Consider the following 23,741-nt stretch of genomic DNA (forward strand, 5'->3'; position numbering starts at 1 on the left):
CAGAATATATTTTGTTTCCGGGAAAAAAATAATAAATTTTAATCAGTATTTCCAAATGTTCTTCTGATTGCCAAGAATTTTATATTATTGTTAGAAATTATAGGTTAAAAGTTCTTCTCAAGCAGTTTGTGGGAAGCCCAGGCCTCCTTAGCTTCGTTGACAAGGGTGTTGACGATTTAAGGTCTCCAGCCTGCCCTGAGAGATCACTTATATCGAACAGCAGATGAAAAGCCAGTGCAGATGTAATTTATCGTCGGCGTTTCCTTCTAAAGAATAATTGTGGAGACTTGGCTGGATCAATAATATAGATTTTTGTTGTTAGGTCTTGTAGTCTGCACCATAATGAGAGATAGGGGACAGTGGCTGTTTTCTAATAGAAAATAAAGGATTCGTTTCCGTGTCTTTCTACATTTGAATGCAAAATGGCACACTTGAAAGTAATTCAAGTTGTACAAAGAGGAGTCTCCCATTATATCTCTACTATCATATAAATATGGCATACGGAATCAACCACCTCTAAATTCAGAAAATTTTACATTTAGTTTTTTCTTAATTTTTTTTTTTCTCAAAAAAATACTCCGTTTGCCTGCTGATCAGCGTTAACATACCAACCCACTCCGGAGGGGGGGGGGAAGAGGCAAGTGAAAATTCGGTTTAGGATGAAAAACAAATCAAGCCACCTAGGTAAATATGACATACGATACATTGGAGACAAACATCCTAAATGAAATCCTACACATCAAAAAATCAAGGTCACTAATGTATCAAGAATCAAATCACATGGAAAATTAATAGTTTTTCTTTTTGTTTGTATAAATCTTAAAATAGGGAAAGGAATAAAAATCTGTGCAGCATATATGTAAATATGCAGCATGTATACATGTGGAAAATAGAAATCTTAAGAGGGCTTTTCTTTGCTTGTTCATGTTTTTATTTTATAAGATGTGGGTCACAGAGAAGTTCATGAATGACAGAAAGGAAGAATACTTGAATCCAAAAGTCCTAAGATTGCTCTTTCCTCATTAGAAATGTTGCTTATTGAATGATGCAGCACGGACACTCCCGCTACCACACACCACCAGATGCGTGTGTGGTGCTGCAGGACACCCACTCCTTGTACACACAACAGGCAGCACCCACAGGCCCACAATGAGGAATTGATTGGAGGGAACGATTTTGCCTCAACATAGAAAACTATGTTAATATTAACGAGCAAATTGTCTCATGGGATTTAAAAAAGTCTACTTTCAGTGTTATTTAATTGATAATATAGCTAGTTAGAAAGATTTATTTCAAATTGATTAAATAATTAAATGAGTGATTATAATTAAACTTTATTCTTCATAGCCCATCTACTCTATTCTTTCTATATTGAAATCATAATACCAAGAAATAAACTCAGCTCCAAAATAGGAAAGTAAAGATCACAAAAATATTGAAATTCAGCCTTAGTTTTAAAATGATAATGATGAACATTTTAACAGACCCTTAGGGAATACGATTAAGCATAATTTGGTTAATCTTATTTATGTATATGCGTTTGTTGATATTAGGAAAGCCAGTAATGTTCTTAAGTAAAGGGAAAACTCTTGTGAATACTGAAGTTATTCTCCCTATATATACTATTTATTGCAGCCTTAAAAAAGCAATTATAATTTCCGAAACCCCACAAGTTCAGTTTCTATTATGATATACCAAAGTGATTTGGAACAACACAGGCTGACTCTGGCCAGACTCTTGAAAGACTTGTTGCATTAAATGTCTAAATGAGTAAAGTAGATAAAGATAGATACAAATGATTTATTTGATTTCTGGAAAAGCATTTTATAATTTCACTGAATCTCTCTAAGGTTAGCATTTTTCTTCTACTTTGCCCTTCTTTGTGAGTCTTATGGGATGATCTGCCTAGCTGGCCAGCACTTACCGCCTAAATATGCTACAGTAGAAAGATAGATTGCATTTATAAACTGTAGGGGAAATGTTAGCTTGTATAAAAATGCTTTAAAAAATGAGTATTTGCACACATTTAACAAATACTAAGTCTGCCAAATCTGTCTCTAAGTGTTGCAGAGGTTTCCAATCCAAAGCTATCATTAAAGATGAATAGTATGAATTTTTGTACAATTTCGTCAGCAATCCCTAGACTTCCCTTTTTATACCGTGAAAGTGAGAAACATAAACAGCATTGGATTGCTATCGGTAGTAATATAGCTTTTATTGTTACTTGGGATCTTCAACATGTTCAAGGAAACCATTTAATTCATGTTATTAAGAAGGAAGTGATTAAGGAAGACCCTAATAGAATCAGGTAGAACCAACTGAATATCCTTAAGTTGTTGGAAAATTCAATATGTTTTATTTAAGCAGAACCATATATACTGTGTATTAACTATTCTAAGCAATCTTTACTCAGCTCAGAAAGGCCAGATGTATGGGAATTGTAAAAAATCAGGATATGCATAAAAACTGTTCAAGTGCATAAAGCAGCCCCATCTGGAAGACATCTACCAGAAATGAAGTTGTACAAAACCATTCCATTGATAATAAAGCTAAGTTTTATGGGTCTGACAAGTATGTAATTATGTTCAGTGGTGCTTTTCAGATTTTATCACAGTCAATAAACTGCAGTGGTAATTTCATTCCCATTTGACATATTTACATGGAAACATTTGATTGGAGGAATTAGTAACCCTGAAAGCCTTGATAGATATGTTTTAATGATCTGTGACCTCCGCAGTCCCTCATCTGTTTATTGTTGCAACAGGCGAGAAGTCGTTTCTGTGTGACCTCTGCGGCTTTGCCGGAGGGACCCGCCACGCCCTCACCAAGCACCGCCGGCAGCACACAGGTCAGTTCCGCGTCTGCACTGGCCCCTTATCTGCAGAGAGGACAGCAAGACGGTAGATACCCAGCCTCAATTCTTGATGTCATCAATTACTTTCGTTTTTTAATTTTTATAACATCCGTGTACTTGAAGGCCTACAGATAATTTCAGTTGAATAACGTAAGATTTTAAGTCATCTGTTTTTATATATTTAAAATGTAGACCTATTCCATATTTCAAGAAGCAGGTACCGTTAGTAAATTCATGTTAAGTAGAAGTAAAACAGCAGGTTGGCTTCCAAAGCCCAGATATAGGAGACTATTTTCTCTGTTGGCAAATCTCTGCTTTGGGCCTCGTGGGTGGAAAATGGGGAGTCTTTGTCAGCCCCTCTCCCTTTCAGTCATTCTCTCTACCCACCTAGTAGCTAATCACCCGCCTCCTTATTTAGGTAGCTACGTGTCTCCTCCCTTCCTCCCTTTTTCTCTCTTCCTCTCTCCCTACCTCCCTGTCTCCCTCCCTAACCGCCTGTCCATCAATCCACCTGTGTTTAGGTAGGATTTGAAGTCAATGCTGTTTCAATTGTTCTTGGTATTAAAAATGGAAAACAACAAAAAGCAACATCAGAGTTAATTATGGTCATTGAAGTGGGCTTTTTCCTCCATGATTCAATGAAATAAAATAGATTCCTTGATTAGAAGCTATATTGGTCCATTTTAACACTGCTGATAAAGACATACCCGAGACTGGGCAATTTACAAAAGAGAGTGATTTATTGGTCTTATAGTTCCACGTGGCTGGGGAGACCTCACAATCATTGGTGGAAGGTGAAGGGCACTTCTTACATGGTGACAGACAAGAAAAGAGAGCTTGCTCAGAGAAACTCCCCTATTTAAAACGATCAGATCTCATGATACTTATTCAGTATCACGGGAACAGCACAGGAGAGACCTGCTCCCATGATTCAGATACCTCCCACTAGGTCCCTCCCACAACATGTGGGAATTTAAGATGAGATTTGGGTAGGGACACTGCCAAGCCATATCAGGAGCACTTAAAGCTGGAAAGTGTGAAACATTTATCAAATTGTATTACCTACTTTATATAATCTAATGGGTCTAATAAGTAATTATTTTCATAGTACTAATTTATGTATGCCTAGGACAGTGCTGATTTATGGTGATTTCTTATAATTATTAATAGAACCACTTTTTACTCTAAACGTTTCCTAGTTCAGATGATAAGTCACTTGATGACAAAATTGGTAAATAAATGTCCTACTTTTCTTTAGGTCTCATGAGAATGGTTGAGTTAGTCAGTCATACTCAAAATGGCATGAAATTAAAATATATAAAATGTGTTATTTATGGTACATTATGATTCTTGATATGTTGTATTTAACAATTAGGTATAGGTAGCTTCAATGCCCAATATGGTATTTGCAATATCAATGAAAATGAATGCCAACCATTCCTTTTAGATGTGTGAATATGATTCAGATTTTCATAAGGGATATGAGTTATTATTGCGTCAATGCGAAATTTCAATGTTTAGCATGATATTGGAAACATAAACTAAACTTTGAAAACAAAGTTCATTTTAAGTTTATGGGAGCTGCCAGTGCATGCATGACTGTAATCCACTGGCTGAAAGATTCAGTGGAAGAGATGACAGGAGGGGCCCACTTAGTGGTAATTGTTCTTGACCACTGTTGTAATGAAGTTGGAAATGTGAAATATTTATGTTAACAGTGTGCTCATGAGGGCTTTTTTATTCTTAATGTTTCATTTTATCAGTGCTCAAATTGTTGCTATTTAAATGCCATTGAAGTTCACCTTGTCCCACCTGGTATGGCCCCAGGAAACATCAGGCTGCTGTGCCACTTCAGCCAGTGGCAGGTCAGTGCCCATTGCAGTGCAGACAGGAATGCTGTGATCACAGGCGTTCCCAGTGATGGATCGATTAGGATGCCTGCATTGAGCTGGCACAACTTTATATTTTATGTCAGGTCCAGAGACTCCTTATTACTTTGCTATTAACTTTATACTATATAGGACAATGTCTCACAGACAGGGGCATCTGTCTTTTTGGCATTTATCTGCCTCTGTGGCACAAATCAAACATGATTCTTTAACACCAAAGTCAGTTCTTAAGACTGTTAGCTTCAACAAAACAGCTTAGCACAACTCAGTCTAGGCACGTAACTTTTATGCTGGATTTAAAATATTTAAGCAACACACAACCATTTTCCCCCAAGGCCAGACTTGTATGGCACATTTGAAATCTATATTTCTCTGATGTATTCCTTTTTGACATGGTTTACCTTTTTACTGCGGAGTACTCACGCAAATTATAATCAGCTTGGAAAGGGATAGGTATCAAAAGTGCTCCAAATGGTGTAAATAATTTCTCACCACGATACAAACTGTCCAGGGGGCTGACAAAAAACATCTTCCATTCTGAGATTTACTTGTATCACCTGTCAGAGACCCTTGATTCAAGGGCACAAGAGCAGATCTTCACGTGTAGTTAAACAGTCTTGGCCAGCTTAATAACCACGAGGCCACCCAAAGGAATGTGACTGTGTGTTTCCATGAGAAGCGGTCAGCCCGACTGACGGACAGTTGACACACAAAGGACACTGCACTGTGATGACAGCCCTTCTACTGTTCCTTCTCCGGCTTTCCTTGTCAATGGGGCCTCAGATGCAATATGTTTCTTAATGATTATTTTAGCCAAGATTGCTGCCTGTAACAGAAAGTGTGAAAAGCAACAGAATTTAAACTAACAGGTACTGTTACGTAAGAGGGAAATAGGAGGAAAGGAAATCTCCCCTTGTTCTGCTTTTTTGTAAAGCATATGTACAGGTAGCCCTAGTGACTTACAGATAACATTGTTTGAGAGTAGTGAATATCTTAGATTTATTCATCCTTTTGCCTTTGAGATGACAAAGGATTTCAAAGCAGCACCTTTGCCAATATGCACCAAACCTGTTTGATCAGTCTACTGTTAGTATTTTTTCCTTAACAGGAAATGTATATATGTCTTCATATAATGTCTTTATATAATGTATATCATCTTCAAACCATTAGCAAATATTTAGCAAACTTAAATTCTTATTGCAAATTTTTAAGATTTTCTTTCAAACTTAGGTGTAGAAGCCAGGTTTATATTTTTGGGTATATGTTGAGACTAACAACCGCAAAACTCCACCTGTATTTCTGTAGTGTATTTTCCTGAAGAAAGTACCCATAATAGAAAAAAAGAATTATCAAATTATATATTAGAGTAATAGTGTTGAACATGTAACTGATTGATGAGTTTCAGATTAACTATTATGTACAGATTTCAATAATCTGTGGTTGTATAAATTGACATGGACTTAACTATCAAGAGCCCAGGTATGTGAGCCTTGCTTAGCATAGTATTTTATGTAGCATGATATTTTTGTAGCATTATATTTTTCCCTGTCATCCTGTGTATAATTCAAACTTGTTTAATATTATACAACGTAATCTATTGTGTGGTCAAAGAAAATATGAAAAGACCATTTATAATTTATTATAATATCCTAGGTTGATGTGAACTACAGAGAATTTATGTGACATTTTTCTTTAAAAGGATTGTTTTTAAATTTAAATTTTGTCACGTAAAGATTTTCATGTAAGTTTAAATAAAATGAACTACATTAAACAGAGTTTTTAAAGAGATTATGTTAAACTGTGAAACCAAGAAAATTAAGTTCAAAGATTTTAGATGACCTTTAATTTGTACCATTGACTTAGGCAATGGAGTTCATGGTGTCACCCTTTTACCCCACTTCAGATATCAGCAAAATCTATGAAAAATGGATAGTTCAAAGATACCTACCAAGACTGTTACAATAAGGAAAATAGCAGTGAGTTATGATGCCAGAACATTTTGTAAACAGTTAGATTGAAAGGAATAAGGAGACATCAGAATATATTTGTGAATTTGCATAATGAATAAAAAATTTAAACTGCTTGACCATGTAGATTTATTATATTAAAAGTAGAAGGTTTATACTACCTACCTAAGTCTTATTATACAGCTACCATAGTCATAGTAGTATTTTGGAGGTATAAAGATGGACACATAGACCAATGGAACAAAATAGCATCCGGGAATAAAACTGTACATTTATTTGTCAATTGTTTTTAAGTAAGACACCATATTTAAAGATAAATTTAGCAAATGATGTACAAAACCCTTATGGTGGAAACATCAGAATACTGCTGAGAAAAATGAAAGAAGACCTAAACAGAGTGATATACCATGTTTATAGATTAGACAGGTTAATATTGTTAAGATTTCAGTTTCCTTCACATCAATCAATCTAAATCTCATCTGGCTATTTTTTTTAAAAAGATATTGACAAGCTGATATTAAAATTTATATGGAAATTCAAACACTTGAAATAAGTCACTAACATTGAGAAAGAACAAAATAGGAGGACTTACACTATTTGATGTTAAGACTTCTTATAAGGTTGCAATGAGAAAATCCTTCTGGTATTGTTATCAAGATAGACAAATGTTTATCAGTGGAAGAGGATGAAGATTACAGAAATAGACCTACACTACATGGTGAATTGTTTTGTTGTTGTTGTTGTTGTTTTTCACAAAGGAGTAAAGGCAATTTAGTCTTTTCAACATTCTATGTTGTAACAGTCGGACAATTGGCTATCCATGTTCAATGAAAATGAACTTTGACCCATACTTCATACTATATACAAAGATTAACTCAAAATGATGATAACCTAAATATAAAGCTTAAAACTGTATAAATTCTAGAAGAAAACATAAGTAAAAATTATGTCTGGCCGGGCGCGGTGGCTCAAGCCTGTAATCCTAGCACTTTGGGAGGCCGAGGCGGGTGGATCATGAGGTCAAGAGATCGAGACCATCCTGGTCAACATGGTGAAACCCCGTCTCTACTAAAAATACAAAAAATTAGCTGGGCATGGTGGTGCGTGCCTGTAATCCCAGCTACTCAGGAGGCTGAGGCAGGAGAATTGCCTGAACCCAGGAGGCGGAGGTTGCGGTGAGCCGAGATCGCGCCATTGCACTCCAGCCTGGGTAACAAGAGTGAAACTCCATCTCAAAAAAAAAAAAAAAAAAATTATGTCTGACTTTGAGTTATTAATGATTTCCCTTTTTTTCTTTTTCTTGACACAGAGTCTTGCTCTGTCACCAGGCTGGAGTGCAGTGGTGCAACCTCAGCTCACTGCAACCTTTGACTCCCTGGTTCAAGCAATTCGCCTGCCTCAGCCTCCCAAGTAGCTGGGATTACAGGTGCCACCATGCCCAGCTAATTTTTGTATTTTTAGTAGAGACGGGGTTTCACCATGTTGGCCAGGATGGTCTCCATCTCCTGACCTCGTGATCCTCCCACCTCAGCCTCCCAAAGTGCTGGGATTACAGGTGTGAGCCACCAAGCCCGGCCCAATGATTTCTTTGATATGCCATCAGTAGCCTGATTCATAAAATAAAAAACTAACTTGAAAAATTATGCTGATAAATTGAAAACTTTGTAAAGTAAAAGTTCTCTTCAAAAGGCGCTATGAACAGAATTAAGACAAATGATAAAGTATATTTAAGTGACAAATTTTATAATTTTTATCCAGAATATGTAAAGAACTTTCAAAACACAATTCTGAGGAAACAAACAACCATTTATAAATGAGTCACAAAGTTGAAGCAGATATTTCCACAGAGAATTTAAAGGTATGGCAGATGAGCACATGGAAGGGTCCTCAGCACCCTCAGAGGAATGCAGGTGTAAAGCGTTCACTACGACAAGTGTTGGCGGGGCTTGATGCAAGTCATACGTCGCTGGTAGGAATGTAAAGTGCTCAAACCACTTTGTGAAACAGTGTGGCAGTTTCTTACCCAAATTGAGGAAATATATATTCATATAATGACTTGCATATGAAGGCTCGGAGCAGATTTATTTGTTGTAGTAGCCAAAAATGGAAACAACTCAAATGTCCTTCAGTAGACAAATGGTTAATCAAACTTGGTACACCCATGTAATGGCATACTGCTTGGCAATGAAAATAAATGAAGTAATTATACTCATAATAGCATAGATGAGTCAGAAAATAATTATGCTGAGTCAAAGAGTCCAGACAGTAGAGAGTTCATGCTATATGTATCCAGGTATATAAATTTCTAGGAAATACTGACTAATACAGTAGTGACAGAAAGCATGGTGGCTTGACAATGGGATGAGCAGGGAACCAGGAAGTTAACAGGACTCCTTCTGGGGATGATGGTTGTGTTCATTATCTTGATTGTGGCAGTAGCTTCATCAGTAACAAAACTTATCAAATGGAAGTTTTTGTATGTCAATTATGACTCATTGAAGCTGTTTAAAATGCTTTATACATTCGGCCTCATATGGCCAGTCTAGACAGATATAGGTCAGGTTAGTACAATAATTTATAATAAGTGTTGTTTTATCTAGACCAGTGCTTCCTTTGTGTTTCTGTTTTTATGTGTGCTACACTTTGACATTGGTGTGCATTAAATTACTACTCATTTGTTTAAGTGAACAAATCAAATTGTTTTCAGATATGCTGTGTGGATGTTCATATTCCATGATACAGAATATTCCTGTGTCAAATTTGAGTGGCTTCAACTCTTTTCCTTTACTCTTATTCAATATCAATGTCACAGATTTTCCACTAAATTAAAGCAAAATCTGCCATCATTGTAAAAGTCAATTTTTGTGTAAGTCATTTCAGTACAATTGAGTTGTCTATAGCTATTTAAGTCATTTGACCAGAGGTTTAGAAACTGAGAACAAAGAGTTATTCAAGCAGACCTCCGGTACCCACATGAGTGGGGTGCTATAGATGGGATTTATCTTGTAAACAAAAGGCTAGAAGAGACGAAAATACCTTTCAGTTCAGATTTTTACTCTGCTTGGTATATAGTCTTAAAAAAAAAAAAAACAAGAATAAGTCAAATATTTCCTAGTGGGATGTGTTCAATAATATCTTTCTGTCATATTCATTAACTGTGTACAACCATGAATTATTTTATATTTGCTAGCCATTCATCTTTTTCCTGGTTATAAGCTCTTGATGAGAAGCATTTGTGTGCTCCTTTCACCTCTGGCAGAGACTTGTTGGCCATTGTCAGTGTTGAGGCAGTTCTGCCATCATAATGATAAAAGCCACAGGCTACTGAGAACTCTGCACTAAGTGTGCTCTTTCCATATTTTTTGTTGTCTTTAATCCGCACAATTACCCTGCATGTTTGGTAGTGTTATTCTCATGATGTTGTTCAAGGGGTCTAATAGGTAGAAAGTGAAATATGGCAAAACTGGGATCAGAATTGAAGCCCATCTGGCTTCATCTAAGCACTGTGCTGCAATGAGAGAGAAAATACCACCAAATGAGTTGTGTATGCATTCAGTTAAATGTTACTACAATTATGGGTAAGCAGTGTAAATAGACACAGAATGTAGGGTGAACTTCTAAACGTTCTAATTTTCAGATGGGATTTTACTGATAGCCAAATTGATAGAGAGTAATTTTAAACTAAGATATTTTGCTCCCCATTTTCTAAGTAAGTCAGTATACTCATACAGCTATCACAAAAACATGGAAAGTAAGAGTAGAGTTATTGAATAGATGTAAAACTAATCCATGTAATATGTAAAATTTGCCAGGAAAAATGTTGAGAAAAATATTACTATACATTATTTTTTTGAGACTAGAGGAGTGAGGTTTTCTCTAAATCTTACTGTCCAATACAAATGTAATGTGACCTATACATGTATAATATTATTTCCTGGTAGCCATATTTAAAAAAAGGAATAGTAACAGGTATAACCATTTTACAAAAGTTAATTTAACCAAATTCAAATTATAATTTCTACATCAATTCAACATAACATTTTTAATGTTATTTTTATTATAATCTTTGTACTATGATTTTGAAATTTGGTATTTTACAATTTAGAATATCATCATTCAGAGGCTAAATTTTCATCTGAAATATATGGTCAATATTTAGATTTGATAAAAGTTACACTTCAAAAAGTAGATTCACATTCCCAAGCTGTTCCAACCATATTTAAGATTTTTTCAATAGCTGAGTATCAGTTTTTACATTTAAATTTACATTAATTAAAGTTAAATATCCGCGTTTTCGGTGCCTATAGCCAGTGGAATTAAAAGCTGGTAAGACTCAGTAATTCTTTGAATGTGTGTGGGGTAGGGAGGAATTATTTAAAAAAGAGGGAGGTGTCAAATGAAGGAAATACTTTGTTCAAGATACCAGTATTCTGTTTCACTCTCTTCATGTCCTCTGCAAGCCATGAACTTCTCATGGGTAGAAGGGTTACATTTTATAAGCACGTTTACACACACACAGAGTCACACATCACGTTACCTTTAGATCAACAGACCACATACGCAGTATGAGATCATGATGCTGTACTTTTGCTGTACCTTTTCTGTGTTTAGATGTGTTTAGACATGCAGATACTTATCATTGTGTTGCAGTCGCCTGCAGTATAGTAGCATGCTGTACAAGTTTGTAGCCCAGGGACAATGGGCTACACCGTCTAGCTAGGTGTGTAGTAGGCTTTGCCGTCTAGGTTTGTAAAGTCACTGCAGGATGTTCTCACTACAATGCAATCACCTAATCACACATTTTTTAGAACCTGTCCCTGCCATTAAGCACTACATAGCTGTCTGTCTGTCTATTTACCTATGTCTGTCTGTCTATTTACCTATCTATCTGTTATAGCTACATGGGGTTGGTATATTTTAATGTGGTATTAAATATTCTAAATATTTATTTGGGGTCTCTTTTTACTCCGCTTAATATAGTGTATTTTTTTGTTGTTGTTGCTTCGGACACTTTTTTAAGTGCTGCCCATTTATAGCTTGATTCTATTTATTTTTCTTCATATCTAATGTTAAGATTTTACTAAGTAGTTTTATATTATATATTCAAACTATAACTTTGATATATGCTATCCTTGGTCTTAACCTCACTGAGATTTTTGTAATGGCTCTAATGTAACATAGTTTGTTACACCATTTTAAATACAGTGCTGAACCATACCTAGAATTTAGATTCCTGTTTATGTAAAATAAATTTTAACCATATAATATATACGTTGCTTACATTCTAATATAAAAACCAAAATCAATGATATCTTCTAATTTTCTCACTCTGAAATAAATATCCAAATGTCCTAAATGTGTGGAGTCCATTGAATCATATTCTTGACATTTCATGGAAATACGTGTTTTTTAAATTGTCAATACCAAGTTTATTCCTTCATTTTCAGTTGTTATTATTATTCATCTATAACATTTCTTGATATATTACAGGAGAAAAACCTTTCAAATGCGACGAGTGTAACTTTGCCTCCACAACCCAGTCTCATTTGACTCGGCATAAACGTGTACACACTGGAGAAAAGCCCTACAGATGTCCCTGGTGTGACTACAGGTAATGACTCATCACTGAGCAGTCAAATCAGGTGGGCCGCCACGATGGATTAAAAGCCTGTTAAATACCAATTACAAGTATAGTTTTTCTAATCACCATGAATTCATATGTTAGGTTGGGAGTTTATTTCCTAATTTTAGTGACTTTTAAAAAATGAACTATTCTTTAGAGTGGTTTTAGGTTCACAGAAAATCGAGAGGTTGGTACAGAAATGGGCCGTGTATTGCCCAACCCCTACATGTATAGCCTCTTCCATTATCAGCGTTCCCCACCAGGTGGTACATGTGTTACAGTTGATGAACCTGCATTGACATTGTTTAACCCAGAGTCTGTATTTTCAATTGGGATTCACTCTGTATGTTGAACATTCTGTGGATTTCGACAAATTTATAGTGACATGTATCTACCATTATAATATCACGCAGAATTTAGTTACTGTTTAAAGAAATAACATCCTTTTCCATTTTCTATAATCTTAACGTTTAGATTTTATGCTTTTTTCTTATAACTGCATTTCCAATGATTTTATTGCATTTCTCAAAGTAAGGAAACAATTTTAGTAATCAATTATTCAACCCATTTATGGTACTTTATTTATGAATAAAGCACTCATTAATGACAAGGGAGATGATACAAGAAACATTTCCCTTTAAGAATATAGCATAAAATGTGACTCAATATTTATAAGTAATTATAATACAGATTTGAATGGGAAACGGGAGAGACCAGGAAAGGACATAAATGATTGTGTGGAGCCCAGATGAAGTCCTCACAGAGGAGACAGCATCTCAGCTATGGTGTGAAAAATGGTAAAATTATTTCCAGGCCCCAGTCAATGTGTGTTCTAAAATGATGAGGAGGGGATGACAGCATGTAGAATGTTAGTACTGAAAGCACCTTGGAGGTCGTGGATGTTCAGTCTGCTCACTTGCATCCACAGTGGCTGAGTGATGTCTGCCAGGTTGCAGAGTTACCTAGTGGCGGCAGCGAAGCCTTGGTGCAGAGGAGTGTGAGATATACTCAGGCAATGCTAAATTGTCCTCTCAAGTACATGATAAGGTACTTGTAGAGAGGCGTAGTGGAAGATCAGGTGCAGCATGGAGCTTGCAGCCAGGTCACATTGTGCCTGAAGCCTGCAAGAGTGAGATTGGACCCCATGTGGTGGTCTGTGGGACCCCACATAGTTTGCAGACAGCTGAATGACATCTGTCTTAAGCCTGAACTCAAGGGTGAGAGCCTTCCTTATCCTGGAGCTGAAGATCTCCATTGTGCCTGACCCACATGATTACATAAAATTGAGGTTGCATCTTTAAATGCAGCCCATTTTGTTGAATGTTATAATATGTATGTTAAGCCTGAAACCTTTAAAAAGTAGATTTTTGTATTCCTGTGGATCTAGCCTATGCATTTAGCAAATATATTGCCATAATCTCTATTATCAGCCACATTATTACATTAAGTTTTATGTGAAAGGTCATTGTATAGTGCAGAGATATTACAGATATATTTTATTCATTAATTATTCATTCATCCAACATTTTATGAGTTCTGTCTTTGCTTAACACTGGATTGGTGTTTCTTGGAAATTTGGTAAAATGATGATTTAATTAGAGGTAGACACAGAAATTCTATACTGCTGAAAATATGAGTTCTTTAAAAAACAAACATTATTGAATATTCTTTTTCCTTATTAAAGAGATCATACTGTAGTTGGCTTTCCTGTAAAACACAGAAAAGCAATTAGAAAATATAAGAATTTCCTTTAATTTTCACCCTTACCTCTTAGGATTATACTCATTCAGTTTGTACTATATGCATAAGGTTTTTATTACTGTTGTTGGGGGTGGGATTTTTTTGTTTCAGTATATGTTTTATTTTTTATACTTAAAAATTTATAAATACCTTTCCATGTCAGTAAGCATTTCCCTATATAACTACTATATCGTCTTCAAACTTTTATTTTTAAGTAGCAGGATTCTGATTTCAAACAAGATTATATCTGAAATTCCACAAATAAAATAGATGAAAGTGATATTTACCCACTTATAAGTAGATTTCACCATTAAAGTCTGTATGTACTTATTACAACATTAAAAATAGCGTAAGACTGTTTTGACAAGCAACACATTTTTAAATAGGAGGAGCTGTTGATAACAGTTGCCAGTGAGTCGCAGCATCCAGTTTCTGTCTGCGTTTGGTGTAAGCACAGCACGGGGCGTCATGAGGAGTTCAAGCCACATGGAGAATCTAGGCTCAGCACTCCTTAGCTGTGGGACCGTGGTCAGACTATTGAGTGAAATGCCACTTTCTCATCTGTAAATTGTGACTTCTTAGTGGACCAGCCTCGTAGGATTATGGTAAATATTAGGTGAGAAGCACTTTGAAGTCACTTAGCCAGAGTCTGGCACCTCAGTCGCTTGATGAACGCTCGCCCTTGTTTTCGCTGTCATCTCAGGTGAATGTTTTATCGTGGTTTCAGGTTTTCCTTCACCTTTCCATCTCAGGATACTGCTCAACAAGTTAACGCAGGAGTTTCAATGTCCTGAAGGTCTTCAGTGTGTTAAAATGTCATTTACAATACATGCCAATATGTTTTTTTTTTTAAAAAAAAAAAAAAAGAAAGAAAGAAAAAAACAGTTTTGAAGCAGTTAAAAATGTATTAAATCCAAAATTAATTGTTGGATAATAGCTGAGAATACAGTTTCAGAATGCCTGGTTTTTAAACTGTTTGGCAATGTAACTTTAATCTGTGCCTGGCCCCAAGCTACATTGATGCACAATAATGAATTTATTAACGTTTTAGACATATAGGCCATTTTTGGGCTTTTACCCTGAAAAATGCTTACATCTTTGTGCATGTTCCTGATTTTTTTTAAGTGCATTTCTAGAAGCACAATTTAAGGCTTTTGCTAGTATGACTGGAAAGGTTGTGAGTTTTTTTCCCTCTGATCTGTACTGTGCTTTGGTCGACTCATTTATGCATACAAGTATTTCACAGTATTTCAGGTTTTCTTGGTTTAAAAATGTATTATACTTTTTGCTAAGGTTGAGGTCATATTACTCATCCCCTATTCAAGTTATCTCTGTGAAATAGCCTCCCTTCTGTAGAGGGCTGCATCTGAGCCAGCTGGATCCCATCCATGTTAGAACTCTGTCAGGTACTACATTAAAAAGCTGGTGTTTTCTAAGTACATTGTTACTGTTCTGTAAATAAAAGACTTAGGATATTTAAATCCAGTGAGAGCTACCAAAGTTCCCTTGGAAATGCTTAATGTGCATTATAAAAGAATAAGTTGTAATCTTTATTTAAAACTTTTGAATAATTTGATTATTACTGAAAGTGAATGATTTGAGCACTTTCTGTTCATGGGACAGCTTTACCATTCTGTGTACCTATGAATAGGCTTTCTTTTACTAGTGAACAAAAGGCAAATTAACCTTGACCAGGAATATAAAATATTTGCAACCGTTTGAATTCTTCTGAAGTGAGAGACTATGGTTAGAACAGATTTGGTTAGATCTTTACTTTCTTGTTGATGAAAAAAAGATTTAAAATGAATAAAGTTTCCAAAGATTATTTTTGTTGTATAAGATAGTGGGAACAAGATCCTGTATCTACCTCACAAAAGTATATTCTTTCACAGCACAAATAAATTGGAATGTGTATATTTTCATAGATTTAATAAATCTTTAAGATGATCACATATTACCAAAGAAGAAAATTATTTATTTTCACATTTATCTCACTGGTTTATTTCTGCAATATTTTACTGTTCAAAATATTTTAAAACTTCTAGTTTTATGTTTTTATTTGTATGATATCAATAGATAAAAATTATTCCTGTGGAGCATTCCTGTATTTGCCATTATTAGCACTTATTTGCAGGCAGGTTACCATCATTAGAAACTGAAATATTATTTAAATTTCATTTGAAAATATATTTCTCATTTTATAAATTGAACATTGGGGGAGAAATACTAGTAGTGATAATTATTCATGAAAAATACAAATATAGATTTGTTTACAAAAGAACTTTATAATTGGTCTTTTGAACCTGAGGCTATTTTTCAAGTTTGCATTATTAATTTAGGTAATGACATCTCATTGTATTTAAACGTAAACAAGTACCCCCTTCATTAGCTTTTACTGTCTAAAATATCCAAAAGTCTAATCCATTACAAATCAGTATATTCAATCATTACTCCAAAACTTTTTTGCCATTACTATTCGTTATAATTTCAATGCACAAATTTAGATTCATAGCACACTGGTCTAGTATATTATTTCTGTAGCAAATTCTTTAGATTTGTTTCTGCAGAAATAAAATAACATTTTTCTATATTTTTATTTTTTTCTGTTACATATTATCACCTCTGTATTAAGAATGAAATAGAAAAAAAAAAAACTTGCTGTGTTATAGTAAGTAACCTTTGGAATAGCGTAAAATTCCTACTTTCCCATAGGGTTTTTTATACTGAACTACATTCTGTTTCATTCATCACATTGGCTTCCACATCAGAGTAAATGTGTTTCATTTAAGGGGCCACAATTGGGCTTTTATGTGAAACTTATCTTCCTATTGGCTTCCATTTCTTCTCTGTGATTTACAGGGGAAATATACTAAATGCACATTAAACAATAAACCAGTGATAAGTCATGAAGAGTAACACAGAAATACTACCTGTAGTATAAAAATATTAAGGCTTATCCTACATTGCACTTTAAATGATAATTTAGTAAATTGCAGAAAATTAAAATGTCAAGCCAGACTCTGCCAACTTTATCATTTGCGTATTATGTCTCTATTATTGAAATTGGGTTAGTGTCAGTGTTCCGTAAGACTAGTGTTGGCCCGTTTTCCTTAACCATGTAAATTCCTTAGTACTTCTAACCTTACATATTCTTTAAAATTTTTTTTTAACTTTCTACATTTTTCTCTCTTTTTCTTCTTTATTCATTACTTGACATTGTAACCCTGAGTAGAAAGTCTATCTCATGGAGCAGAAGAATGAAATGTGCAGCCCCTGCCTCTTATTGAAGATTGACCTTGTCATTTTGCTAAACCTGTTGGAAATATACTTTGAGGTTTCTTTCCCTGCATATGGCTTACAAAGCTCTTAACCAGTGTTAATGACTTCTACAAAATAATTTTTGATCTCAAGAGGATTTTTTTTTCTTTTTTGGGCGAGGGGAAGTCAAAGATATTTAAAGTAATATTGTAAATCAGATAGTGATGCTCAACTAGAAATGAGCTTACTTATATTTTGTAATTGTCTCCAGTATCTCTTTGATTGCACACCTAAACATTTTGTTGAGTGTTTCTAATCACATTTCACGAGCTCTTACACATGTCACTGATGCAGGGCAAATTTACTGTTTTTTACTACCATTTGACATATGTATCAACATCCTCGAAAATTTTTGCCAAAAATGCTTTTAATTCAATAGAATTTGTCTGAACTTTGTATATTGCTGGAAGCATTTTTAAGGAAGTTTTAAGATGCAAGGACAAAAAAATGTATTTGTAATTTTTATTTCTCCTGAAAATTGAGTTTAATTTTTTAAACATGTATTTATCTAAAATAACTCTTATTATAAAACATGTTTTCCAGGTCATAGATAATAGTGTGCATTTCTATACAATTTTATTTTATAAACACTTTAAGTTGATAATTCATTGTTAAGTAATGAGGCAAGCCTTCCTAGATATTGTGGCATTAAGAATTCAGTGTACAGTGGGATTCATTGTTCTGTTCTGCCGCTTGTTTCAGCAGCGTCCTGAGTTCGGGAGACTCACTCCACAGGGAATAATTTTCTTCTTTTGGATTATCTCTTCAGAGACTTTCAGTTTTCCTGTTGCTTCCTGTGTAGGCTTATAGGTTGTACCAGAAGAAGCAGTGGCTGGAACAAATGTGATTTTGCCCCTGAATAAAGACAATGAGAAAAAATAGATCTGCAGCAGTATATCGTATTTGCCAGGAGAGAAGTGAAATTATATATACCAAAATGAACAGTACACAGTTAATTTTCCAAAGAATCAGAGGTCGCATTTATTTCTTCTGGGCGATTTTCAAGTTCTTAAAGAAGAAAGGGATCCCATGAAAATAATCAAAACGAAAATGTCTAGAATTAACATTAATATAATTTAGGTTTGAAGCAGTTAAATCAATGCCACAAACCAGGTTTGATTAGAACAGACTTTAAATCAAAACTGTTTTTGTCATTTAAAGTACCAATCAACACCTTTTCATTATATCATTTATCTCAAGTCTATATGTCTTTATATTTTACTCTATTGTAACTGTCAATAGGTAGTTTAGTTGATAGAATAAAAAAACAAATGTCCCAGGCTGAAAGCTTACTTTGAAAGCCTAAAATTCCAGTTACTTCCCAAACTTTTCTTAGGCTAATAATGATTCCAAGGCTTTCTTCAAATCGCAATGGATTTCTGGAAAACAAATGTGTCCACTGAGCTATCTGTGCAGTGCTTGCTCCTGGTCAGATGGCCCATTCCTGCTCCTCACCTGCACACAGTTCAGCCAGCCACAGGTAGATGTCAGTGTGGTGGCTGGTTTGTGAAACCGTTTTGTCCTGGCAAGCATCAAGATTGCTTTGAAAGGTTTTGCTGGCTGTGTCAGGATGACACTTTCTGCCAGTGTACTCCCTTTCACATGGAGCAGAAGTTCTTGGTAAGTTTAGGTGGGCTTTTTTTGAGGGGTTCCCTAACAAAATAAAATGAATATCCTCTTAATTGTATCATCGGTTGAGACATTCTGTAATGAAGTGTGAAAGTTGTGTGATATATGTTAATCTGTTCTTTTTTCTGACATATCTGTCCTTTGCAGCAGAACTTTGAGTTCTTCCTGAATGAAATATTTCCTGTTTTTCTCTGCCCATTTCATTAGTGAATTTTATCTCATCAGTTCTAATTTTTTATTTGGTTTTGTATTTTCTATAATGTTCTCTATCTAGTGTTACTTTCATATGCAGCTTGCTTTATTCATCATTTCTTTCCTGCTTTCTAACACACAAGTACATAGGCTTTTTAAAAGTTTTGTTTCAGCCTACGAGGCTCTGTGCTGATACAGCACAAGCATTTACACTAGGCCTTTAGTTAATATTGTTAAATTTTAATCTTACACACAAAAAACCTGTTTAAGTGAACGATCTTACAAACTTGAAAACAAATAGATTCCACAGCATTAAAAAGTGTAAACTGATTCACAAGTCTTTAAAAGAAAAAGAATCAAAGAGCCTCCTTTTTGTTTTCAGTTACAAATAAGTTGCTTTGTTTGTTGATGTAGCTTAAATAGGCATTGAGATCACAGATTAATTAGAAGAGTCATTTTAAATACAAAGTGACCATACACTCCCTCTGCTATCCCTTAAAGTAGAATCCAGATAAACATGTTTATTAAACCTGCTGTTGTTGAATCCCAAATCCAGTCATTATAAAAGGACCAAAGCTATCTTTGGGGATGGTCTTTCTACAAGGAATTACTATGGACAGTCCCTTGGGTAGTAGTTAGATATATCTGTATATATTATGGAAGAAAGAGAGGCCTTAGAGATGAAAAAAATAGAAAAACTTTTTTTTGGCAATAGTCTCTTACATAATAAGTTATTCCTTAGACACTAGAGCTATTATCACACAACAAAACACTTTACTATGTAACTATCTTTATCTTTCAGCAATAGAGGCTTATACAGTGTAGCTTATTAGGAAACTCTAATCTCCAGGAGGAGCTGACAGACGACAGAAGAATATCACCTGTGCATCCCTACAGTGTGGGGTTGGATGTAGCCTCAGATGTAGATCTGAGAGAAAATAACACGGAGACAGAATAACTTTGAAGTACATAAAAATTCGACCAGTTTTTCACTAATTCGGTCAGAACGCTAAGATACTAGTTATTTCATTTTATTTTTTAGCTCCTTTGTTTCCACATATCCTAAAATATTGCCTGTCTGGAGCCCGCAGAAAAATTGTGAAAGAAAGAAAGGCAAAGTTGGTGATGCTGTCATTTTTATGAAGCAGAGGAAGTCAGAGCCGCTTACGTATCAGCGTATCCACTGACTCATTCCACTTCCTTTAGGCAGAAGTTGCTGCCTTCTATGTGGCAGCATTTATTGCGTATATTTTGGCTTGTCCTTAAGAATATCTTTAAGACAATATTGTTTCTTTTATAAATTTTACATCTTTATCTTCTTAATTAGGGAATGTAGCACAAATTTTTTGTTGGATTTTTTTTCCTAGTCATATTATTTTCCTTCTTAACTATATTTATGAGAAGTTCTAGAAAAAGAACTGCTCCTGAGGTTTGTTTTGTTTTGATAAAACAATGTTATGCTGTTCTTATCTGTAGAACTGCAAGTCAGCTATAGTTCAAATAAACTAGGATCTGTTATTTAATAACAATATGTAACCTGATACTTTTCTCTATGGGGAATTTAACCTAATATCTTTCCTCTTATTCTTTAAACTTTAATTTCTTATTTTTAATTATTTTGGCCTGAATTTTGCTAAACAACCCTAGTTCTCATTTTGTCTGTTTAATATTAGTCAGGGCACCATTTGGAGATCTCTGTGTAGGTCTTGAGTATACATTGATTAATTTGACATGGTATTTTATTTGAGTACATTTTGTTTCTTCATGTTAACTTACAACTTTTAACACATATGAAATTTCATAAAACAAGAATTTTTCCTCTGAAAGAAAACATAAATTTCAAGTTCTCTGCTTAAATATGGCAATTAATATTTTGGATTGAATCGCTTAGGGGAAAAGTGGTTGACATTTAAATTTCATAAATTTGTTCCAGTCTAAAAACCTGATATATTCTTGAGTTAAAAGTAAGGCTTTGTTCCACTCTGCACTCCCAAACTATGCTTTTCTTTTGATTTCAAGTTCTGTTTTTCACTCAGACAAGCCTGGATTGTAGGTCATGTGAGCTTCTGTGTGAAAGGTATGTGGATTTCTCACCACTGTCCATGCTGGATGGTTTGTTTTCCTCCAAAAGCAGTAGGAAGCCAGTGGAGGACGTTGAGCAGGAAAATGACATAGTCACGCTTAACTTTGCAGAGATTACTGGTGCAGTACAAATAATGAGTCAGAGAGGGATCAGACAGGAGACAAGAGACCATTTAAAAGACAATTGCAAAGGTACAGGCAGAAAATCACCTTAGACTAACAGTGTGATGGAAGGGTGGAGAGAGGCAGGTAATGGGAGGGAGAATAAATGGACCTGTGGGCCAAGTGCATGGACTGAAGGGAGGGTGACAGAGAGCTGCACGCCATCCTTTGGTGTGCTGCCCCGGTCTGCTGGCTGAATGACCGTGACAGTCAGGGAGGTGCTGTCTCCTGGGGGAGGATGTCCTAGAGGAAAAGGGTGGTCTGGGATGAGCTACCCCTGAGATGCCCATGTGATGTCCAAGTGGAAACGGGTCAATAGATGTATAGGTCAGTACTAACCTATGTGGAACTTGATGTGATTGATGCCTCCCTTGGAAAATGTGGAAAATGAAACAAGCAGAGAGGTAAATACCCTGTATGAGAGAAGGAGAAGCAGCCTCACGGACAGGGGAGGGACCTCCAGGAAAGAGAGGTGTCATGCACCAAGCAAAGAGTGGGCAGTGTGCCAGGTATTGAGTGAAATAGGAAAGTGCAGTCCACCAGCCATAGTCACTGAGAGTTTCGGGTTCTCTTGGGAAGGCCAGTTTTAGTAAAGGGGTGAGGACAGAAAACAGGTGAGTGGACAGAAGTGCAGAAGTGATAAGCTTGCATGTTGCTTGCGGCTCACAGAAACTTTTTCTCGAGTCTGCTCTGTGAAAACACTGGCCCAGAGGGAGGGGCAGAGGGTGGCAGCTGAAGGCAGGTGGAGGGATGCACTGTCTTTGTGTTGGCATTCGTTTGCTTGCTTAAAATCACTTTCTGAAATTTGTTTAAATGTTTATGGGCCAAATGTGTATATGTCCGTTGAAACAGTGAAGCTGAAACCTGCATCTTTCTTGATGGCCAGTACAGTGTATATGTGATTAGGGTTGGCGAAGCAGGGGGCATTGCTGACAGTCAGATCCTCTGAAGACTTCTGGGAACACTCTCTTCTTGAGCCAGTGCCTCCTGTTGTCCTGTGGGTCCTCTGTCTCCACATGGAAAACTGTGGCTTCAGGCCCTCCCCGTCTCTTCATATGGCTGCGGTAGCAACTTCTCCACCTCTTTGGGGTACTGCATGCAGCCCACCACATTTTATCTTCATTATGGTCAGAGTTTTGAATCAAGAAAACAGAAATTATGTAATGGTATGTTCTGCCTCCTCCACACCTATACACCCCAAAAGTTGGGGTTTTATGTGCCTCATATGGAGAATTCCTACAAGCCTATATTGCTTCAGCTGTTTCATTAATTTAACAAGTTGCTTGCTGCTAGCTAACAATTTAGTCTAATCATTTAACAAACACTCACTTTACATATAGTCTTTTAAACTGTGTCATCTTTTCCATGACTTAATTTTAAACAATTTTTGCTAATGTGTCAGGTCTTTCTAAGATCAGTAAGTCCAACACTGTAATGACATCATAAGCCAGTCGAAGAGCTCCCAGTCAGTTCTCGTGATGACACCTGACTCCTGCATTTACTGACAGCCATTGGATTTGTGTTCCCCTATCTTTTGTTCAACTTATCCTAAGTAGTTAGGAACATCATGTTACATTTTTACCAAGCATGAGCTTAAATATATATTTTCTGTGTTCTTATATGCTAAAATTTCTGTTGGAAGACTGTTTTAAATTGTTCTCTGCCTTCTTCAAATTGCCATTTGTTCTAGAAATATGTAATTCTCCTGCAGTGTGTTCTACAAGAGGAATGTGATAATAAGGATCCTGATGGTGAAGTTGGTGTGTGTATAATGTGAACAGGGAAGGCAGACATATCACCCTGTAGGCCGAGATAGGGAACGTGATTTGTTTCCATGACTTAGGGTGCATTGTAACTGCTGAGTGTTGGTGTCAGTTGTATTAAACCACTAAAAAGTGGAAATAAGTCATATGTATGTCCCCACAGGTTGATGGATGCTATTTTTGCATTCACTAGCGTTTTGTATGGGTTTCCTTTGATTCTGTTGGAATTTTTTCTGCTTCGTTTCATTGTAAAGTATGATTATCACAAGATTGTCCTGACTGCATCTCCTTTTTTGATTTTAGCTTGTTTCTTAAACTTAAAAATAATGATATATTTCCCTTTGCAAATTGAGATAGTTCTGTACATCTTCTTGCAAATTTTTGGCATCATTTTTGCAAGCACAAATAACGATGGTAGAAATAATCACCACGGTGCTCCTAAAGTAGGCCACTTCTAGCGTCGGTGACAATGTTTTGTTACATTATGAGGAAGCCTCCCTGTACTAGGCTAACAGGCTTTCT

The 23,741-nt window shown here is 35.6% G+C and overlaps 1 protein-coding gene across 1 annotated transcript in view; it reads left to right on the top strand.

The window, feature by feature from the left end:
- Positions 1 to 23,741, top strand: part of ZNF407 (zinc finger protein 407) — a 476,193-nt gene that overhangs the window by 282,517 nt on the left and 169,935 nt on the right. The window contains exons 6-7 of the mRNA XM_017527494.2: positions 2,765 to 2,848; positions 12,201 to 12,321. Coding sequence (XP_017382983.1) covers positions 2,765 to 2,848; positions 12,201 to 12,321 — 205 coding nt within the window. The remainder of the gene's footprint in view (positions 1 to 2,764; positions 2,849 to 12,200; positions 12,322 to 23,741) is intronic.

This window comes from Cebus imitator, unplaced genomic scaffold, assembly GCF_001604975.1.
Source record: "Cebus imitator isolate Cc_AM_T3 unplaced genomic scaffold, Cebus_imitator-1.0 Scaffold49, whole genome shotgun sequence".
Taxonomy (NCBI): Eukaryota; Metazoa; Chordata; class Mammalia; order Primates; family Cebidae; genus Cebus; species Cebus imitator.